Genomic DNA, 23,193 nt, shown 5'->3' with positions numbered 1-23,193 from the left:
ACTTTAAGCAACAGTTAATAATTTTCAGGTTTTTTTTTTTAATTTCTGCTTGTAACAAATATGGAATGCATTTGTAATAAATATCAGTTTATATGAAATATGCTCAGGCATTCAAACACGTTCTGGTACCAGCTTTAACATAATGTGTGTGATTCTATGAAATCCCTTAACTTCTAAACTCAACTTTACTCATGTAAATTGTGAATTCAGAACAGATACACTAAAATGCTCATTTTTCAATGCTCATTCTTGCGTTCTCTGATTCTCTTTGATGGAATGCATACAAGAATACTCTTTTTCATGATGTATTTATCATAAAATATCATCTCGACTCAAATTATAACAGGGGAATTGAGATTTCATTTTCTGATGGGGGACACATGTACACCCATGGCTGATTCATGTCAATGTATGGCAAAAACCACCACAATATTGTAAAGTAACTAGCCTCCAATTAAAATAAGTAAATTAATTTTTTTAAAAAGAAAATGAGCCAACATTCTGCTTCGTGTTTGTTAAATTCTCTCAAATTCTGAATTCTCTAGCTCTTAAAAAAAATAGTTGGATTTTCAGTCCTTTCCCCAGTGAAGCATGAAATGACTGAACAATGAAATGGCAAAAGATAGTCTAGTTTCCTGTTTCTGTGGCTGATCAAGTTGAGAGTGTGCATGTAATCAGTGATATTCAAGGCAGGTGTGAGTAAGATACATATGCTAGGCACACCACCTGTCCCCACGTTTGGTCGTGTTTCAGGGGGAGGGTTGCTTATTTTAGTTGAAGGATCATTGCTTTACAATACTATGATGGGTTTTGCCATACATCCCACTCTCACTCTTAAAAAACTAATAAAAACCTGAGCCTCATGATATGATCGTCTCTAATCATATGAAGTATGTTATTTTTCCTCTTTGATACATGAGTTTAAAAAGTTTTGAAGGGCAAAGATTGTAACTCTAGTTCTTCCCGCGTAATCAACTTAGTATGTTTCACATACGTGTTTTCCAAATTGCTGACAATTAATTGCATGGTTCTGATTTTAAAGGAAGAATTTCACAGTTAGGGAAGAATTTACTGTGTATTAGCCTTCTAAATATGTTCACTTTACATTTTTGTTCCATTCCATTAGAACATTTAGACGAAAATACAACTTTCAGACTACTTTCAAGTAACTACACAGCATGATTAAAATGTTCTCATAGAAAAATCTTAGCCCTAAATATGTGTGCTATTTCAAAAGAAAAATACATAAATTACAAAGTCCATAAATACAAAATCCTACACCCAACATAAAAGGTAAGAAAAAGAGCAACAGAATAAACCTAAGGGAGAAAGAAAAAGATACTGAATAAAAGACAGGTATGAATTGTTAGGAAGAGGAAAATAAACTCAACTATTAATAAATAAAGACAGTGTGCTAGTTTACATAATTTTTTAACATATATATGTGTGTGTATACACACACACACTTTTAAATATTCTTTTCCGTTGTGATTTATCACAGGAGATTGGACATAGTTCCCTGTGCTGTATAGTAGGACCTTGTTGTTTATCCATTCTGAATAAAATTGTTTGTATCTGCCAACCCCAAATTGCAAGTCCATTCCTCTCAGTCTACATAACTGTGAAGAAAAAGGACAGAGCCCAAGTATACATAATAAGAAATATGAACCCAGACAATAACAGTTAGTATCTTACAGAATTAAAACTGAGTATAATCTGGAACTCAGATATTTTCAGAATATTGATGAAATGGCTAATAGGGTGGGAAAACAAATATTATTTAACATACCCCACAGTAACTAAATAACTAAACATCACAAATGCCGTGGATGAACTTGAAATTGGTCAGAGTTGTCTCTCAAAAGCAATTATCATTCAGAAACGAACAAAAAAATCTGCTTTTCCAGATTTTCTTTCTCTCTTACTTGCTTTTCTCTCTGACTCATACTCCCTCTTGCTCTCCCTTTTCTTCTCTTCTCTCCTTTTTTCCTTTTCCTTTTTTGGTGTGGCTGTGAGAAACAGTCCTATTTCTGCTTCACATTTTGATGTCACCATGTCGCCAGTGATAGGAATGACTTAAAATTAGTGTCAGCATATAATTTATTATACCAACTGGAATGCTTTCCAGGGTGAAAAGAAACATTCCGAATTACATGAGGGCCACAAGTAAAAAGGGGGACAAATGTTTAACCGACTTCAAACAACCATATCAGGGATAAATTAGAACAAATGAAAATTTCTACACTTTTCCACAGTAGAGAAGAAACAAATGCAATACTGGCCTCTTTATTGACTTCACTTAAGCAGTAAGAGAGATAACAACTGTTTAGCTATCCTATATTCGGACTATTATTTCAAACCAACACATTTGAATGATACTTTTTTGGGACTTTTTGTTTCATTTTTTGTGTATTTTGTTTTTCTTAGGGTGTTTTTTGTTGTTAGATATTTTACTGAATGTGTACACAGGTTTGCCTTCTACTGAAAACGACCTTCTGATAGGTTCAATTGATTTCATTTGTTCTGAACTCAGTGTCCTCATTGTCTTGTATAACTAGGAAGAGTAGTGTGTTTTTAAAAATACTGGTAATATGCTTGAAAAGTCTATAAAATCTCTAGAGAGGATTAACTGAAGGTAAGCCAAAGGGTCGCCCTTAGTGTTCTTGTTTTAGTCCATTTTATAAAACTACAACTGCAGTGAACTTTCTATACTTCTCTTGTCATCGAAATAAAGTTCTGCTAAAGTAACTTCTTTAATGTTTATATTGTAGGTGAAGGGCAACCATTTCCTTGAAAGAAGATAAACTGAAATGATCTATGCTGTTCTTACGTTGTATATTTGACTGTTAAAGTTCTGTCAATAAAGTTTCGTTTTCTCCTGGCACATTTTTTGTTAAAGTTATCCCTGGCTGTTTAATGTTATTGGAAACTCATGGCTTGTGATTTTTATTGTCTAGTTGAGGATGTATGTAGAGACAGAATGTTTGTATATAGATTTTCTGTCCAACAATTCCTCTAAATATGCATATTAATTCCACAAATTTAGATCTAGATTATTTTTGCTTTGCAAAATAGACTATTATATTTGAATATCAACAGTGTCTACTGGCTTAAACCTTAAACCTTTCCTCATTTTGCAGCATTGAACAAGCCTAGCCAGAATAGTCTTGACTAAAGCAGGTGATAACTGGCATTTTTTCCGATAGGAAATGAAAAATCTTCTCCATTTCAACCTGTTTGTGTTGCTTTTTTTGTAGATATACTTTATCAGAGTAAGTTCCATTCTATTCCTAGTTTGCTGTTTTGAATATAGATTAATTTTCATCAAACACTTATAATGCATCAATTGTGATGATCATAGAATTGTTTCCCCTCCATTTTTCTATTAATGTGGTGAATTGCAGTGGTAACCTTATACATGTAAACCACCCTTGCACTTCTAGGGGTAACAAAATTTGGTCCTAACATATTCTTTAGGTGTAATCTACATGTTAATACATATACATGCATATATATACCCACACATAAAAAATTCATAAAAGGCTTTCGTCTTCTCTTGAATAAATGGGTTTACAAAATGTGCCACCCAAATCTCATACGGTGTCCCTGATGAAATCATTGACAGAGAAACAATTTTTTAAAACTTAATATATTTGTATGGTCCTATAGAGAAATGGAATGCCAAAGCCACTGTTAACGGTTGTAGGGAGATAGGACAAAACTGCTGTCAAATTCCATGGCAAATGCCACAACATATCTTTCACACATTTCTGACTTGCCTTCCAAGTTTTTTTGGGTGCAGGGAGAGAGCAGCCACAAATATCTTTTCTTCTCCATGACGTCCCCTATTGGCTTGATAGTGACCAGATCTCAGAAGCCCTCCAACTGTGTGTGTGTGTGTGTGTGTGTGTGTGTGTGTGTGTGTGTGTGTGAATCACACAGTCGTGTCTGACTCTGTGACCCCATGAATTGTGGCCCGCCAGGCTTCTCTGTCCATGGAATTCTCCAGGCAAGAACACTGGAGTGGATTGCCATTCCCTTCTCCAGAGGATCTTCCCAGCCCAGGGATCGAACCCTGGTCTCCTGCAGATTCTTTACCGTGTGAGCTACAGGGAAGTCCTCCAGCTGTCTGATTCCTCCCTTATATCCTTATTACTATGTAATAACAAAACGCTTAGATCTCTGAGGCCCCATCTCCATCCTCACACACCAAAAATATATATTTCTGCAACATAGGACCTATTCAGAATGCACTCTGCTTAAGGAATAACAGGGGATTATAAATAGCAGCTGTTGTGCCCTTACAGAGGTATGAAAACCCAGGTCCAAAAGGACTGAAAATGGGAGGTCTTTTGATTTCGTGGCTGCAATCACCACTTGCAGTGATTTTGGAGCCCAAGCAAATGACATCTGTCACTGCTTCCACTTCAGTTCAGTTCAGTCCCTCAGCCGTGTCCGACTCTTTGCGACCCCATGAACCGCAGCACGCCAGGCCTCCCTGTCCATCACCAGCTCCCAGACTTCACCCAAACTCATGTCCATTGAGTCGGTGATGCCATCCAACCATCTCATACTCTGTCGTCCCCTTCTCCTCCTGCCTTCAATCTCTCCCAGCATCAGGGTCTTTTCAAATGAGTCAGCTCTTTGCATCTGGTGGCAAAGTATTGGAGTTTCAGCTTCAACATCAGCCCTTCCAATGAACACCCAGGACTGATCTCCTTTAGGATGGACTGCTTCCACTTACCCCCGTTCTATTTGCCAGGAAGTGATAGGACCAGATGCCATGATCTTAGATTTTTAATATTTGAGTTTTAAGCCAGTTTTTTCACTCTCCTCTTTCACCATTATCAAAAGGTTCTTTAGTCGCTCTTCACTTTCTGCCATTAGAGTGGTATCATTCTGTGTATGTGAGCTTGCTGATATTTCTCCCAGCAATCTTGATTCCAGCTTGTGAGTCATCCAGTGCAGCATTTCGCATGATGTACTCTGCGTATAAGTTAAATAAGCAGCATGACAATATACACCCTTGTCGTACTCCTTCCCCAATTATGAAGCAGTCATTTGTTCCAACTCTGGTTCTAAGAGTTGCTTCTTGACCTGCATACAGGTTTCTCAGGAGGCGGGTCGAGTAGTCTGGTACTGCTCTCTGTTTAAGAATTTTCTGTACTTTGTTGTGATCCACGCAGTCAGAGATCTTAGCATAGTCAGTGACACAGAATTAGACGTTTTTCTGGAATTCCCTTGCTTTCCCCATGATCTGACGGATGTTGGCAATTTGATCTTTGGTTGTTTTGCCTTCTTGAAACCTAAGTTGTGTATCTGAAAGTGAAGCCTAGCTTGAAGGAGTTTACTAACCAGGGGGCTTCAGAAATTGGGGACAATCTAAATGGAGAAGCTTAGGAATTGGATGGTGTGAAGGAAGCCTGATAAGAGAGACAAGAAAAGGAAGCTCTCCTTTCGATGTTGGTAGCAAAGTGGGCAGAGACTAGACCATGCCTTCAAGTCCTTGTATAGGAGAGTAGCCTTTATCTTGAAAGTGATAGTTCTGCAACTGTAAGAGGGAGGGAGAGGGTGGGAAGAGGGAGACAGACACCCTGAGTGAATATGAGAGACCCGTTAGAAGGGGGTTGACAATTAAATGGAGGGAGGCCTTGGACTAGAGCAGATGTGGTGGACATGGGGAAAAGTAGACGCATTAGACATTTACGAAGTAAAATGGACAGAACTCAGCAAGAATCTGGACTTGAGGTGAAGGAGAGGGAATTGTAAACATGGTTTAGACCAAGTTTCTGTGTCCTGTCATAAGAGTACAAAGGTGTCATGGGGAATCCTGGAAGTTGGCCAGGTCTGGGAAGAATTCCAACATACGATTTTTATGTTTTTTGAGCTCATGGTCTAGATGGATACAATAACCAATACTGAGATACTTAAAATTTCCTTTTCCTTTAAAGAAAGTATTGAGGTATAATTTATATACAATAAAAGCCAACACTTTAACGTATTACCGTTTGTAGATTTTTGACAAATGTATACCGTGGTGTAAATGGTACCGCAATAAAAATGTAGAAAATGTCTCATCGTTCAAAAATGCTCCCTTGGGCTATTTGCCATCAGACTCCTTCCTCCACTCCTATACCCTGGCAACCACAGATACATTTCTGTGCCAACAGTTGTGCTGTTTCCAGAAATCCATCGACATTAAATCATATAACCTGTAGCCTTCTGTATCTGGTTCTCTCATTTGCACAGTTAAGATGCATCCTTGCTCTTACATGCATTAGTAGTTAGTTTTTTCTTTTTTTATTACGGTACAGTAGTCCTTTGTACACTTTGTATACTCTTTTTTTTTGTATACTCTTTTGTTTTTCTTTCACCTGTATACCAGTTGTTGAATAACTGAGTTGTTTCTATGTTTGGCTGTTAGGAATACATGTGTGGATTATTTGAGTAAAGGTCCTTGTGTGAGCATGTTTTCCTTTCTCTTGGGTAAAACCGGGTGAAATTAAACCTCCTAGTAAGTACGAAAATTTCTGCTGTACTAGAATAAGAAGAACGCACTACTGGAGAAGAGTGAAGAAATAGCTACAGAAGGAATGAAAAGGCTAAGCCAAAGTGGAAACAACACCCAGCTGTGGATGTGTCTGGTGGTGAAAGTAAAGCCCGATGCTAAAAGAACAATATTGTATAGGAACCAGAGGTATATTCAGAGAAATCTGTTACCAGTTCAGAGATTTAAATGCACAGTGCTCCAAGCAAAAAAAGGAAACAGGGGTATCTATTTATGTATTTGTTCCATGGAAGTGAGTAAAGCCATTGCAAGCATGCTGGAAAACCCAGAAGCAGAGAAGGAAATGGTTCATCAAAGCCTGTATAAAAATAGGTATTAAAAACCGTAATGTCTAGTTCTGTCATGAGTGTCTTTCTGAGACACATGCTCCCCTAAGGGTAACCTGGGGCTTCCTATCACCACAGTTTGTGGATGCATAAGAAAGACTGCACTGGAAGGAAAAAAATATAGTATTCAAGCCTCCTTGCTCATCCTGCAGAGACCCTGCGGTTCCAGGACTAGCTCAGTGGCGGGAAAACCTCAAGCAGCACAGCTCACGCCCAACTCAGGGAGCATGCGCAGTGTACCCCTTCCTGCGCATGCGCCTCGGTGCACGTACGCCTTCCTGAGCGTGCTGTGAGGAGCGTTGGGCCTGAGACGGGTGTGTTTATTCGATCCCGGTTCTTTCTGACCACTTGAGACTCACCAGGTAGGTCCACAGATCTGTCCTGTCTGGAGTTTAAGTGTGTGCACGTGTGAGGGGGAGCCAGCGAGTTTCGGGCGGGTCGGGCAGTGCGATCTGGGGCCTTTGAGGAAGAAGGCCCTCGAGGTCGTCATCTTTCTCCTCACAAGTGTCGCGACGCCATAGTTCTTGCCCTGGTGTTGGGAGAGCAAGGGCGGTGGGCAGAGGAGGGCAGGGGGTCGGATGATGGTGGGGGGAGACTTGGGGGTGCTCTTTGAGATATCTGGTTCACTGGGGCCCTGGAACTGATGAGAGGGCACAGAATCTGGAGCCGGCAGTGGGACCTGGGCAGGGGGCGGGGTGGGCGATTAAGGAGAGACCTAGAAACTGGACCGCGCTGGGGTTGTGACTGTATCGCGGGCTTTGTGGTAAGGTGCCAAGAGAGAAGTGGACCGGCTGCTCTGCATGCAGACTCACCTCAGCCACGGACACTGAGAAACTCCCCATAGTCAGGCTGTAAGACTGAGCCTTTCTTCGTGTTCCAACTGAATTCCAAGGGAGTTGGGGAAAATAGGTCTGGTGAATAGGAGTGTGAGAAGAGCGATAGCCCTGAAGTTTTAAATTCCTAGCAGTATTTCACTAAATATCTTCATGATGGAGAATTCTGTTGTGAAATCACACTTCCTCACAAAAATTCAGCCTTCCTGTGTACCTTAAGGTGATTTCTCTGCCAGCTTAGCAGAGACACAAATGGCTTTGCAAGCAACTGTATTTGGTTTACTTGGAATGCATGTACACTCATACTTAACCAGAGTTTTCTTTTGAAAGTATTTTCACATTTAAAAAGAATAAAAGTTCTCGCTTCAGCAGCACATATACTAAAATTGGAACAATACAGAGAAGATTAGCATGGCCCCTGCGCATGGATGACACCCAAATTCGTGAAGCATTCCATATTTTTACGAATGGATAAGGAAGCTGTGGTACATATAAACCATGGAATATTACTCAGCAGTTAAAAATAATTCATTTGATTCCGTTTTAATGAGATGGATGAAACTGGAGCCCATTATACAGAGTGAAGTAAGCCAGAAAGATAAAGAACATTACAGCATACTAACACATATATATGGAATTTAGAAAGATGGTAATGATAACCCTATATGCAAAACAGAAAAAGAGACACAGATGTACAGAACAGACTTTTGGACTCTGTGGGAGAAGGCGAGGGTGGGATGTTTCAAGAGAACAGCATGTATATTATCTACGGTGAAACAGATCACCAGCCCAGGTGGGATGCATGAGACAAGTGCTCAGGCCTGGTGCACTGGGAAGACCCAGAGGAATCGGGTGGAGAGGGAGGTGGGAGGGGGGATCAGGATGTGGAATACATGTAACTCCATGGCTGATTCATGTCAATGTATGACAAAACCCACTGCAATGTTGTGAAGTTATTAGCCTCCAACTAATAATAATAATTGGAAAAAAAATAAAAAGAATAATAAGTCAACATATGGTCATAAAAGTGATCAAATATAACTGTGCTCTTAAATACATTTTCTAAATCACAATATTCTACTTTCAGGGAGAAATATGAGTGGGCAACTGGCATCAACACTGGGACCTGTAGATCAAGATTCCTCCTGGCTTGATGAACCTGTGGTTGTGAGTACCTTACCATTTGATGTTTTCTATTCGCACAAGTTTATTTTTGAGAAAATAATGTTAAGTAGTACAGAGGCAGTGATACAGGTCTTCCATGCTGATAAAGGGTGACAGTTTGTCTTAGGAAGGAACACTGATCCAGATATATATTACAGTCTGGCGTTGCCTGGATGAGTATACTGTTAAATTCCCTGGAAATGTGCCCAGTGACTCCCTCCTCCTGCTTATTAACAACAGATTGCAAACTTCCATCCCAGCATAGACTGAAATAACTTCCAAAGTCTTTCTGGGTAACTCTTATGGGAGCTAACTCTTCTCTGTGGGAAGAGTAACTTTATTAAAAGGAAGTACACAGAATTGTGTTGGAAAAATATTGTTAGGTTTACTTATGATCAGATATATCTGTGTATTATCTATATTTATGCTATTAGATGTATTAACAACAAAATGTTTTTATTTGCATGCATACTCTCCTAGGACCCGCAGCCCAGTGTTGAGCAACCTCAAGAAGAGGAACCACCAGCTGAGATTCAGGATATCACACCTGAAAAGGAGGAAGTAACTGGAAAGGATCCAGTGAATCCTGATGAAGAGAAGGAGAAGGATGCCTCTGAAGGTAAAGTATATCTGTGCATCATGCCTTAAGACATAATCAGTCAGAGGAGGAAAGGAAACTTTAGAAAAGGACTTCAGACAATTCCTAAAATCCTGAGGAGAGTATAGTTTGCCAGTTAGTGTGGTCGCTCAAATTTTCCCTTGTTTTCAAGACAAAGAGAGAGGGGGCAACTAAGTTGTCTGAGGACAACCCTGGAAAAGGAAAATGGCAATAGCATTCAGAAACTTCTGCTTTCCCTTTTCTCCAGCAAAACATTCCTGGAATAATGCTCCTGAGGTTCTTAGTCGTTACATCTTTACCATACTATCCTAAGGCTTTTAATTCATAACACTGAGGGAATTAATATCATCATTCCCTTGTTTATATTGTATGCTTTACAGCTGAATTCATGCGTTGTTTTTAAAGATTCTGTCCTGGAAACTGGTCTCCGGGAATTGGCTGTGGCAAAGACTGGGGGTCAGGGTGGAGATGGTCCTGATGTCAAGGAGGAGATTGCATCAAATAGAGAGCCTGTTGAAATGCCAGAAGCAGGTATGTCATCCATTCAGAAAGTAATTTATGTGGTTTCTGTTTTTCCAGAATATTATATCTTTAATAATATAGAGGGAACACTACTATTATTTTAATAACAGAGTTCACATATTCTTTGAAAGATAGTTCAGACCCCAGATGCCTGAGTGCCTGACTTACAGACTTTCAAATAAAGAAACAGACAGGATCAAAGCGATATCAAGTTCAAAGTAGGAAACTGTTTTTTTCATTGTATAAGTACTTTAAGCAACAGCTAATAATTTTCAGGTTCTGTTATAATTTCTGCTTGTAACAAATATGGAATGCATTTGTCATAAATATCAATTTATATAAATATGCTCAGGCGTTCAAGTAGGTTCTAGTACCAGCTTTAACATATGTGTGTGATTCTGTGAAATCCCTTAACTTCTAAACTCAACTTTACTCATATAAATTGTGAATTCAGAACAGATACACTAAAATGCTCATTTTTCAATGCTAATTTTTGCATTCTTTTATTCTCTTTGATGGAATGCATACAAGAATACTTTTTCACGATGGATTTATCATAAAATATTATCCTGAATCTAATTATAACAGGGGAATTGAGATTTCATTTTCTGATGGGGGACACATGTACACCCATGGCTGGTTTAGGTCAATGTATGGCAAAAACCACCACAATATTGTAAAGTAACTAGCCTCCAATTAAAATAAGTAAATTAATTTTTTTAAAAAGAAAATGAGCTAACATTCTGCTTCGTGTTTGTTAAATTCTCTCAAATTCTGAATTCTCTAGCTCTTAAAAACAAAGTTGGATTTTCAATCCTTTCCCCAGTGAAGCATGAAATGACTGAACAATGAAATGGCAAACGATAGTCTAGTTTCCTGTTTCTGTGGCTGATAAGTTGAGAGAGTGCATGTAGTCAGTGATATTCAAGGCAGGTGTGAGTAAGATACATATGCTAAGCAGACTACCTGCCCCCACGTTTGGTCTTTTTTTGGGTGGGGGGTTGCTTATCTTAATTGCAGAATCATTTCTTTACAGTACTATGATGGTTTTTGCCATATATCCCACTCTCATTCTTAAAGAACTAATAAAAATCTGAGCCTCATGATATAATCGTCTCTAACAATATCAAGTATGTTATTTTTCCTCTTTGATACATGAGTTTAAAAAGTTTTGAAGGGCAAAGATTGTAACTCTAGTTCTTCCCGCGTAATCAACTTAGTATGTTTCACATACGTGTTTTCCAAATGGCTGACAATTAATTAGCATGGCTCTGATTTTAAAGGAAGAATTTCATAGTTAGGGAAGAATTTACTGTGTATTAGCCTTCTAAATATGTTCACTTTACATTTTTGTTTCATTCCATTAGAACATTTAGACGAAAATACAACTTTCAGACTACTTTCAAGTAACTACACAGCCTGATTAGAATGTTCTCATAGAAAAACTTAGCCCTAAATATGTGTGCTCTTTAAAAAGAAAAATACATAAATTACAAAGTCCATAAATATAAAACCCTACACCCAACATAAAAGGTAAGAAAAAGAGCAACAGAATAAACCTAAGGGAGAAAGAAAAGATACTGAATAAAAGACAGGTATGAATTGTTAGGAAGAGGAAAATAAACTCAACTATTAATAAATAAAGACAATGTGCTAGTTTACATAATTTTTAACATATATATATATGTGTGTGTATATATATATATATATACACACACACACATTTTTTAATATTCTTTTCCATTGTGATTTATCACAGGAGATTGGACATAGTTCCCTGTGCTGTATAGTAGGACCTTGTTGTTTATCCATTCTGAATATAATAGTTTGTATCTGCCAACCCCAAATTGCGTGTCCATTCCTCTCAGTTTACATAACTGTGAAAAAAATGGACAGAGCCCAAGTATACATAATAAGAAATATGAACCCAGACAATAACAGTATCTTACAGAATTAAAACTGAGTATAATCTGGAACTCAGATATTTTCAGAATATTGATGAAATGGCTAATGGGGTAGAAAAACCCCACAGTAACTAAATAAACATCACAAATACTGTGGATGAACTTTTGAAATTGGTCAGAGTTGTCTCTCAAAAGCAATTTTCATTTAGAAACAAACAAAAAATCTGCTTTTCCAGATTTTCTTTCTCTCTTACTTGCTTTTCTCTCTGACTCATACTCCCTGTTGCTCTCCCTTTTCTTTTCTTCTCTCCTTTTTTTCTTTTCTTTTTTGTGGTGTGGCTGTGAGAAACAGTCCTATTTCTGCTTCACATTTTGATGTCACCATGTCGCCAGTGATAGGAATGACTTAAAATTAGTGTCAGCATATAATTTATTATACCAACTGGAATGCTTTCCAGGGTGAAAAGAAACATTCCGAATTACATGAGGGCCACAAGTAAAAAGGGGGACAAATGTTTAACCGACTTCAAACAACCATATCAGGGATAAATTAGAACAAATGAAAATTTCTATACTTTTCCACAGTAGAGAAGAAACAAATGTAATACTGGCCTCTTTATTTACTTCACTTAAGCAGTAAGAGAGATAACAACTGTTTAGCTATCCTATATTCGGACTATTATTTCAAACCAACACATTTGAATGATACTTTTTTGGGACTTTTTGTTTCATTTTTTGTGTATTTTGTTTTTCTTAGGGTGTTTTTTGTTGTTAGATATTTTACTGAATGTGTACACAGGTTTGCCTTCTACTGAAAAGGACCTTCTGGTAGGTTCAATTGATTTCATTTGTTCTGAACTCAGTGTCCTTGTTTTCTTGTATAACTAGGAAGAGTAGTGTGTTTTTAAAAATACTGGTAATATGCTTGAAAAGTCTATAAACTCTCTAGAGAAGATTAACTGAAGGTAAGCCAAAGGGTCACCCTTAGTGTTCTTGTTTTAGTCTATTTTATAAAACTACAACTGCAGCGAACTGTGTATACCTCTCCTATCATCGAAATAAAGTTCTGCTAAGTAACTTCTTTAATGTTTGTATTATAGGTGAAGGGCAACCATCTGCTTGAAAGAAGATAAACTGAAATGATCTATGCTGTTCTTATGTTGTATATTTGACTGTTAAAGTTGTGTCAATAAAGTTTCGTTTTCTCCTGGCACATTTTTTGTTAAGTTTATCCCTGGCTGTTTAATGTTATTGAAAATTCATGGCTTGTGATTTTTATTGTCTAGTTGAGGATGTATGTAGAGATAGAATGTTTGTATATAGATTTTCTGTCTAACAAGTCCTCTAAATATGCATATTAATTCCACAAATTTAGATCTAGATTACTTTTGCTTTGCAAAATAGACTATTATATTTGAATATCAACAGTTTCTGCTGGCTTAAACCTTAAACCTTTCCTCATTTTGCAGCATTGAACAAACCTAACCAGAATAGTCTTGACTAAAGCAGGTGATAATTGGCATTTTTCCCGATAAGAAATGAAAAATCTTCTCCATTTCAACCTGTTTGTGTTGCTTTTTTTGTAGATATACTTTATCAGAGTAAGTTCCATTCTATTCCTAGTTTGCTGTTTTGAATATAGATTAATTTTCATCAAACACTTATTATGCATCAATTGTGATGATCATAGAATTGTTTTCCTTCCATTTTTCTATTACTGTGGCGAATTGCATTGGTAACCTTATACATGTAAACCACCCTTGCACTTCTAGGGGTAACAAAATTTGGTCCTAACATATTCTTTAGGTGTAATCTACATGTTAATACATATACATACATATATATACCCACACATAAAAAAATTCGTAAAAGCCTTTGATCTTCTCTTGAATAAATGGGTTTACAAAATGTGCCACCCAAATCTCATACGGTGTCCCTGATGAAATCATTGACAGAGAAACATTTTTTAAAACTTAATATATTTGTATTGTCCTATAGAGAAATAGAATGCCAAAGCCATTGTTTAAGGTTGTAGGGAGACAGGACAAAACTGCTGTCAAATTCCATGGCAAATGCCACAACATATCTTTCACACATTTCTGACTTGCCTTCCAAGTTTTTTTGGGTGCAGGGAGAGAGCAGCCACAAATATCTTTTCTTCTCCATGACGTCCCCTATTGGCTTGATAGTCACCAGATCTCAGAAGCCCTCCAACTGTGTGTGTGTGTGTGTGTGTGTGTGTGTTAATCACACAGTCGTGTCTGACTCTGTGACCCATGAGCTGTGGCCCACCAGGCTTCTCTGTCCATGGAATTCTCCAGGCAAGAATACTGGAGTGGATTGCCATTCCCTTCTCCAGAGGATCTTCCCAGCCCAGGGATTGAAGCCTGGTCTCCTGCAGATTCTTTACCGTTTGAGCTACAGGGAAGTCCTCCAGCTGTCTGATTCCTCCCTTATATCCTTATTATTACATAATAACAAAACGCTTAGATCTCTGAGGCCCCATCTGCATCCTCACGCACCAAAAATATATTTTACTGCAACAAAGGACCTATTCAGAATGCACTCCGCTTCAGGAATGACAGGGGATTATTAATAGCAGCTGTTGTGCCCTTACAGAGGTATGAAACCCCGGGTCCAAAAGGACTGAAAATGGGAGGTTCAAATCTACTATGAGACTTAAGTTAGAGTATCCCTTCTTACCAAAAGTTATGTGAAAAAGACCCTAGATCATGGAGCTGCCTGACAAGATTAGATCCCAGCTAGAAGAAAAGGGAAAGGAACAAGGGGAACTTTGTGAGACAAAATGACGAGTCTTATCTGCTCTGTCTCCTTATTGGCTATTGAGAGATTAATAGGCAGAAAGGCCAGGGGTCTCCAAATGGAGGAAATAGGCTGCAAGTGTTAGACATTTTTTTCTCTCTTAGGAGGGGCAGAAGGAAACAAACTAGCGATATTTTTTCCCTTCTCTATACAAATTTGAAAGGTTTCTCTTAAAATACTATGTTGCCATAATGACACCTGGTTTCACCTGAAGTTAACTATTCTCAATCTTTGAGTTAACCAGTACATTTTTCTTATGGAAATGTTTGTCTTAAGCTATGTTAATGTACTATGCATTTACCCCAGACTCTGTCTTCAAGTCGGTTCTGCCTAATGGCTCATAACCTACTTGACAAACCATTATGTTATATTCAGATATTGCCCCCTAATCTATGTAAACAAAACTATTTGTATGGTCACCTGCCCTTCTACATGATTCAAGTCAATCATTTTATGGCCCGGGGTGAATCGTCTGGTGCCAAGATTATCCCAAAATACGTCTTATGGATGAGGGGCCTGGTGCCATTCTGAGTTTTAAGACATTCCTTTCTCTCATTAACAGACTGCTAGTGACTATATAACACCCAGCTGAAGACTAGCAGGGGGGTACTCTTTCTGCCCCCTTCTGATGCCTATGTCAGAAGCTTTCTCTATCTTCTTTATACTTTAATAAAACTTTATTACACAAAAGCTCTGAGCGATCCAGCCTCGTCGCTGGTCCCGGATTAAATTCTTCTCCTCCGGATGCCAAGAATCCTGGCATCTTTCTGTGGGTCAGCAGCAACTTTTCACTCTGACATGACGTAACTGGGCTTCCCTGGTGGTTCAGATGGTAAGGAATCCGCCTGCAGTGCTAGAAACCTGGGTTCGATCCCAGGTTTGGGAAGATCCCCTGGAGGAGGCCATGGCAACCCACTCCAGTATTCTTGCCTGAAGAATCCCCATGGATAGTAATGCCTGATGGGCTACAGTCCATGGGGTCACAAAGAGTCTGACACAACTGAGTGACTAAGCACAGCATGTGACGTAACTAAGAGTATCAATACTGGCTGTGACACATAGTGTGTGAAGGTGAGAAAGTATTTACATCCTTTGGATCTGTTTCCCCATTTCTAAAATGGAAATTACAATTTTACACTAAATATTTGTTATGAAGAATAAACAAGATAACATGTGAAGTAGGCATTACATTGCAAATGGATTTGGCTTATTATGCTCCATTTTTTTAAATTTAAACTTTCAAAATTTTTAATTTCACTTACCTTTACAATTACAATTCTCTCACAAGTGATACAGATTTTGAATTTCAAGTGGACTATAAGGCTAATTTTTAAAATGTCAATGTATGGCAAAAACCACTACAATATTGTAAAGTAATTAGCCTCCAACTAATAAAAATAAATGGGAAAAGAAATAAAAAAAATAAAATGATTTGGACTTCAGAAACAAATTTTGTCTAAATAAATATATTGATTCAATAGCAGATTCAATAGCTGGTATCAGACATGGGATCTATTCTAAGGTTGGTTTGTTAATGAAGACTGACAAAGCTACCCTAAGTCATAGTATGTCGTGAAAACTGTGCTCCTTGCTGTGTGATGACAAAGGAAATAAGCCAATATTCTGGTCATGCAACATCACACAACTCAGCACCAGACTCTGTCATGTAGTCAGGCCTTAAGTAACACTGCAGGGGCTACAGGACCACACAGTGTACCACTCAGTTGTTAATTTGTCACCTTCTATGGGCTTGGCCAGTAAGGAGACAATGAATCCGAATGGATTCAGATTCTAACTGACAGACAGTGCAGCAGCAATATGCCCCTGGTGTCAGTTGCCGTGCCCCTAGTCCCACGGTTTGACACTGAATTGGAAGGCCTCAGTAACAGGCACTGCAGGTGGTGGGGCTCTGCCGGGAAGGAGCCCACAGCTGTGCCCTATGGACTGAGCAGCTCTGTAGTCCACAGGTGTACTCTCAGCTGGGGCTAGGGAGACCATCCTAGGTTCAACCGAAACCAGAGGTGGGTGAGTAACAACTTTGTGTCACCTCCAGCTGGAAAAGGAGGCAGGTGAGAAATGGCCTCACAGCAGCTCTTCATCAAGCTGCTTATCTCCCCTTGCTGCAAGAGCAATCAGTAGGTTCTCTGCCAAGATTCAAGTCAGCCTGCAGTTTAGCCTTGCCTACGTAGCCTAAGTGGGAACATGCAAGGTCACCAGGCCACCAAGACAGAGCCACACCCCTACAGTGTCTGGAACAAGACACAAGGCTTTATGTATGGGGCTACAAATATGACACCTCTATACTGACTCCCACATGGAGGAGATGCTTTTCCTGTCAGTCATTTAAAATATCCCTTCATTTAGTAGACACACATTGATTACTAGCATGTTTCAGGACCTATCTGCAATGCTTGAAATAACAAGACCAGTGATGTGAGGTGGATGATGGGAATATCACACTGGTGGACCAGACAGACACATAAACAGAAAAGAAGTGCAAAGGAGATACACAGGGAATGGACCTAAGGGGATGGGGGGACACAGTGAGTGGGGTGGCCAAGAAGCAGGAGGAAAGCTAGAAGATAAGGTTCATTGTAAGAGTGAAAGAGGTTATACATAACACAGTCGTGCTTTGACCCAGGCTGTGGATGAGAGTCACAACCTCCCCTGCATCACTGCCCTTTTTGAGGGTGATGTCTGGGAGTCTACAGATTCTGAAGGGAAAGGGGAAAGAAAATACATAGTGCAGGGGGCACATGCACCCGTCCTCACAGAGATGCAGGTGCAGCTTGTTACAGTAACCAGGTGGGGATGAGCAGAGTTGGATTGGGTGACTCAAGAAGAAATGTGCAAATGAATGTAAAGGGAGAAAACACTTTAAGAGGTGTAAACAGCTCCAACTCCCATTTCTGTAGCAGGGTAGGTGCTCCATTACTGTTGTGAGAAGGCTCCCTGGTCTGAGCTCTGGGAGGGAGTGATGAGCATTCTAAGGACCCGTCATCAACCCTAAGCGGGGGGGCTCTGAGTGTGTGAAGACATAAGTCTCAGTCTTCACCACTGACAGACACAGAAAGCTTCTTAGCCCCGCTGAGAATGGGGCCGTGGCACCTTAGGGAAGCTCAAAGGGAAGGTGGAGGTGGTGGTTGTTGTTCAGTCACTCAGTCGTGTCCGACTATTTATGACCCCATGGCCTGCAGCACGCCAGGCTCCTCTGTCCTACACTATCTCCCTGAGTTTGATCAAATTAATGTCCATTGTGTTGGCGATGCTATCTAATCATCTCACCCTCTGTCGCCCTCTTCTCCTCCTGCCTTCGATCTTTTTGCATCAGGGTCTTTTCCAATGAGTCAGCTATTTGCATCAGGTGGCCAAAGTATTGCAACTTCAGCATCAGTCCTTCCAGTGAATATTCTATTGTTCATTTCCTTTAGGATTGGCGGGTTTGTTCTCCTTGCTGTCCAAGGGATTTGCAAGGCTCATCTCTAGCACCACAGTTCGAAAGCATCAATTCTTTGGCACTCAGCCTTCTTCATGATCCAACTCACACATCTGTACATCACTACTGGAAAAATCGTAGTTTTGACCCTACAGACCTTTGTCAGCAAAGTGATGTCTCTGCTTTTTAATATGCTGTCTAGGTTTGTCATCAGCTTCCCCAGGGGCTCAGCAGTAAAGAATCTGTAATGCAGCACACTTAGGAGAAATGGATTCAATCCCTGGGTCAGGAAGATCCCCTGGAGGAGGGCATGGAAACCCACTCCAGTATTCTCGTCTGAAGAATCCCCTGGACAGAAGAGCCTGGCAGGCCTCGGTCCATGGGGTCATAAAGAATCGGACACTACTGAAGGGCCTGAGAATGTCTGCAAGCTAGGTTTGTCATAGCTTTCCTTCCAAGGAGCAAGTGTCTTTTGATTTCATGGCTGAAATCACCATTTGCAGTGATTTTGGAGCCCAAGAAAATGACACCTGTCACTGCTTCCACTTCAGTTCAGTCCCTCAGCCGTGTCCGACTCTTTGCGACCCCGTGAACCGCAGCACGCCAGGCCTCCCTGTCCATCACCAGCTCCCAGCCTTCACCCAAACCCATGTCCATTGAGTCGGTGATGCCATCCAACCACCTCATCCTCTGTCGTTGCCTTCTTCTCCTGCTCTCAATCTTTCCCAGCATCAGGGTCTTTTCAGATGAGTCAGCTCTTTGCATCAGGTGGCCAAAGTATTGGAGTTTCAGCTTCAACATCAGTCCTTCCAATGAACACCCAGGACTGATCTCCTTTAGGATGGACTGCTTCCACTTCCCCCCCTTTTGTTTGCCATGAAGTGATAGGACCAGATGCCATGATCTTAGTTTTTTAATAGTTGAGTTTTAAGCCAGCTTTTTCACTCTCCTCTTTCACCGTTATCAAAAGGTTCTTTAGTCGCTCTTCACTTTCTGCCATTAGAGTGGTATCATCTGTGTATCTGAGCTTGTTGATATTTCTCCCAGTAATCTTGATTCCAGCTTGTGAGTCATCCAGTGGGGCATTTCGCATGACGTACTCTGCATATAAGTTAAATAAGCAGCATGACAATATACACCCTTGTCGTACTCCTTCCCCAATTATGAAGCAGTCATTTGTTCCAACTCTGGTTCTAAGAGTTGCTTCTTGACCTGCATACAGGTTTCTCAGGAGGCGGGTCGAGTAGTCTGGTACTGCTCTCTGTTTAAGAATTTTCTGTACTTTGTTGTGATCCACGCAGTCAGAGATCTTAGCATAGTCAGTGACACAGAATTAGACGTTTTTCTGGAATTCCCTTGCTTTCCCCATGATCTGACGGATATTGGCAATTTGATCTTTGGTTGTTTTGCCTTCTGGAAACCTAAGTTGTGTATCTGGAAGTGAAAGCTAGCTTGAAAGAGTTTACTAACCAGGAGGCTTCAGAAATTGGGGACAATCTAAGTGGTGAAGCTTAGGGAATTGGATGGTGTGAAGGAAGCCTGATAAGAGAGACAAGAAAAGGAAGCTCTCCTTTCGATGTTGGTAGCAGATTGGGCAGAGACTAGACCATGCCTTCAAGTCCTTGTATAGGAGAGTAGCCTTTATCTAGAAAGTCATAGACAGTTCTGCAACTGTAAGAGGGAGGGAGAGGGTGGGAAGAGGGAGACAGACACCCTGAGTGAATATGAGAGACCCGTTAGAAGGGGGTTGACAATTAAATGAAGGGAGGCCTTGGACTAGAGCAGATGTGGTGGAATTGGGAAAAAGTAGACGCATTAGACATTTACGAAGTAAAATGGACAGAACTCAGCAAGAATCTGGACTTGAGGTGAAGGAGAGGGAATTGTAAACATGGTTTAGACCAAGTTTCTGTGTCCTGTCATAAGAGTACAAAGATGTCATGGGGAATTCTGGAAGTTGGCCAGGTCTGGGCAGAAATCCAAAATACGATCTTTATGTTTTTGAGCTCATGGTCTACATGGATACAATAACCAGTATTGAGATACTTAAAATTTCCTTTTCCTTTAAAAAAGTATTGAGGTATAATTTATATACAATAAAAGCCAACACTTTAACATTTTACTGTTTGTAGATTTTTGACAAATGTATACCGTGGTGTAAATGGTACCACAATAAAAATGTAGAAAATGTCTCATCGTTCAAAAATGCTCCCTTGGGCTATTTGCCATCAGACTCCTTCCTCCACTCCTATACCCTGGCAACCACAGATACATTTCTGTGCCAACAGTTGTGCCATTTCCAGAAATCCATCCACATTAAATCATATAATATGTAGCCTTCTGTATCTGGTTTGTCTCATTTGCACAGTTGAGATGCATCCTTGCTCTTACATGCATTAGTAGTTACTTTTTTTTATTACCGTGTAGTATTCCTTTGTACAGGTATACTCTTTTGTTTTTCTTTCATTTGTATACCAGTTGTTGAATAACTGGGTTGTTTCTACATTTGGCTGTTAGGAATACATGTGTGGAATATTTGAGTGCAGGCCACTGTGTGAGCATGTTTTCATTTCTCTTGGGTAAAATTGTTAGGAGTAGAATTGCTGGGTCATATAAGGCTTCCCAGGTGTCCCTAGTGATCAAGAACCCATCTGCCAATGCAGGAGACTCAGGTTCGATCCCTCAGTCTGGAAGATCCCCTGGAGTAGGAAACAACAACCCGCTCCAGTATTCTTGCCTGGACAATTCCATGAAGAGGGGTCCTGGCGAGTTACAGTCCGTGGGGCCCCAGAGAGTTGAACACAACTGAGCGACTGAACACACACACACATACATGGTAATTTATGTATCTTAGAGTCTAAACTGTGTCCTCTTTAGACAACAAACAGTTGGATTTTTTTTTAAACTGGTCTCTCATCGTCTGCCTTCTGGTTGGACTGTTTTATCTATTCACATTTAATGTTGATACAGACTTACATCTGCCAATATATATTTCTGTCTCATGTCGTTTTGTTCTATGGTCCTCATTTTACTGCTTTGTTTTGCATTCAATGGATATTTTCTAATGCAGCATTTTAAACTCTTTACTGATTTTTCCACCACTTCAAAGTTATTTCCTTAGCTGTCTGCCACCGTAAACATCTTACTTTATCACAGTCAGCTTGAAATTTACACAAATTCTAGTGAGATACAGAAACACTACTCCTATATCGCTCTATTCTGGTTTCCCTCTTTTCCTCATATTCTCACATATATAATAAATCTACAAAGGGTAAGCCCATTAATACACTCTTATTGTTATTATATATGACATTATGTGATGAAAAGCTGAAAAGCTGACATACGGCAATATATCAGGTATCTATTTATAGCTTCTGTTATATTCACCTTCTTTGTCATGATTTCTGATTCTTTGCATATGTTCCTGTGGATCTGACCCCATCCGAAATTGTTTCCTTACCTAATACAGCTTTGCTCCCAACCATCTCCTTTGTGTTGTTACAGTGAATATATTACATTCCACGTGTTATTGGCCCAACAATAATGGGCTTCTCTGGTGGCGCACACAGTAAACAATCTGCCTGCAATGCAGGAGGCCCGGGTTCAATCCCTCGAAGAGCACCTGGAGAAGGGAATAGCTAACAACTCCAGTATTCTTGCCTGAAGAATCCCATGGATAGAGGAGCCTGGCAGGCTACAATAATGGGCTTGCTGAGAGTCAGACACAACTGAGCAACTACCACTTTCCAAGAATAATTTATGTGCTAATTTTCTAGACAGTTTCTTTTTAAATACAGGAAGAAAGGAGTGAAATATATATTCATAAAGTATTTTTTTCATATAATTACCATTACCTGTGCTCTTTGCTTTTTCACATGGATTCTGATTAACATCTGAATTCACTTATTGCAGCATGAAGAACTTCCTGCAGTTCTTCTTGTAAGACAGTTCTACCAAAAAATTCCCTGAGTTTGTTTTTTTTTCAAATTTATTTTTATTAGTTGGAGGCTAATTACTTTACAATATTGCAGTGGTTTTTGCCATACATTGACATGAATCAGCCATGGGTTTACATGTGTTCCCCATCCCAATCCCTCCTCCAACCTCCCTCCCCATCCCATCCCTCTTGGTCTTCCCAGTGCACCAGCCCTGAGCACTTATCTCATGCATTCAGCCTGGGCTGGTAATCTGTTTCACCCTTGATAGTATACTTGTTTCAATGCTATTCTCTCAGAACATCCCACCCTCGACTTCTCCCACAGAGTCCCAAAGTCTGTTCTGTACATCTGTGTCTCTTTTTCTGTTTTGCATATAGGGTTATCATTACCATGTTTTAAAATTCCATATATATGCGTGAGTATACTGTAGTGGTCTTTATCTTTCTGGCTTACTTCACTCTGTATAATGGGCTCCAGTTTCATCCATCTCATTAGAACTGATTCAAATGAATTCTTTTTAATGGCTGAGTAATATTCCATAGTGTATATGTACCACAGATTCCTTATCCATTCGTCTGCTGATGGACATCTAGGTTGCTTCCATGTCCTGGCAATTATAAACAGTGCTGCAATGAACATTTGGGTGCACATGTCTCTTTTAGATCTAGTTTCCTTGGTGTGTATGCCCAGGAGTGGGATTGCTGGGTCATAAGGCAGTTCTATGTCCAGTTTTTTAAGGAATCTCAACACTGTTCTCCATAGTGGCTGTACTAGTTTGCATTCCCACCAACAGTGTAAGAGGGTTCCCTTTCCTCCACACCCTCTCCAGCATTTATTACTTGTAGACTTTTGGATAGCAGCCATCCTGACTGGCGTGTAATGGTACCTCATTGTGGTGTTGATTTGCATTTCTCTAATAATGAGTGATGTTGAGCATCTTTTCATGTGTTTGTTAGCCATCTGTATGTCTTCTTTGGAGAAATGTCTGTTTAGTACTTTGACCCATTTTTTGATTGGGTCATTTATTTTTCTGGAATTGAGCTTCAGGAGTTGCTTGTAT

At 39.7% G+C, this 23,193-nt stretch overlaps 1 protein-coding gene and 1 non-coding gene across 2 annotated transcripts; both read left to right on the top strand.

Annotated features, from left to right (window-relative positions):
• The first annotated feature begins 7,167 nt into the window (after positions 1 to 7,167).
• LOC133052779 (P antigen family member 3-like) lies at positions 7,168 to 13,411 on the top strand. Its single transcript, XM_061137628.1, has 6 exons — positions 7,168 to 7,256; positions 8,815 to 8,894; positions 9,372 to 9,510; positions 9,916 to 10,041; positions 12,694 to 12,764; positions 13,406 to 13,411. The coding sequence occupies exons 2-6, from the start codon at positions 8,823 to 8,825 to the stop codon at positions 13,409 to 13,411; spliced, it is 414 nt and encodes a 137-aa protein (XP_060993611.1). The 5' UTR covers positions 7,168 to 7,256; positions 8,815 to 8,822.
• On the top strand, positions 8,084 to 8,190 carry LOC133053221 (U6 spliceosomal RNA). Its single transcript, XR_009692155.1, has one exon. It is a non-coding gene; the product is annotated as a U6 spliceosomal RNA (small nuclear RNA).
• Positions 13,412 to 23,193: the final 9,782 nt, after the last annotated feature.

This window comes from Dama dama, chromosome X (assembly GCF_033118175.1).
Source record: "Dama dama isolate Ldn47 chromosome X, ASM3311817v1, whole genome shotgun sequence".
Taxonomy (NCBI): Eukaryota; Metazoa; Chordata; class Mammalia; order Artiodactyla; family Cervidae; genus Dama; species Dama dama.
The sequence above is the reverse complement of the archived record's forward strand: the minus strand, read 5'-3'. Positions and strand labels throughout refer to the sequence as shown.

What these genes read in the sequence shown, in the direction of transcription:
- LOC133052779 (XM_061137628.1), top strand. Translation starts at nt 8,823, where the DNA reads ATGAGTGGGCAACTGGCATCAACACTGGGACCTGTAGATCAAGATTCC. An exon ending in GGAGAAGGATGCCTCTGAAG is followed by an intron (nt 9,511 to 9,915) that starts GTAAAGTATATC and finishes TTGTTTTTAAAG; the next exon opens with ATTCTGTCCTGGAAACTGGT. An exon ending in TGTTGAAATGCCAGAAGCAG is followed by an intron (nt 10,042 to 12,693) that starts GTATGTCATCCA and finishes TGTTTTTCTTAG; the next exon opens with GGTGTTTTTTGTTGTTAGAT.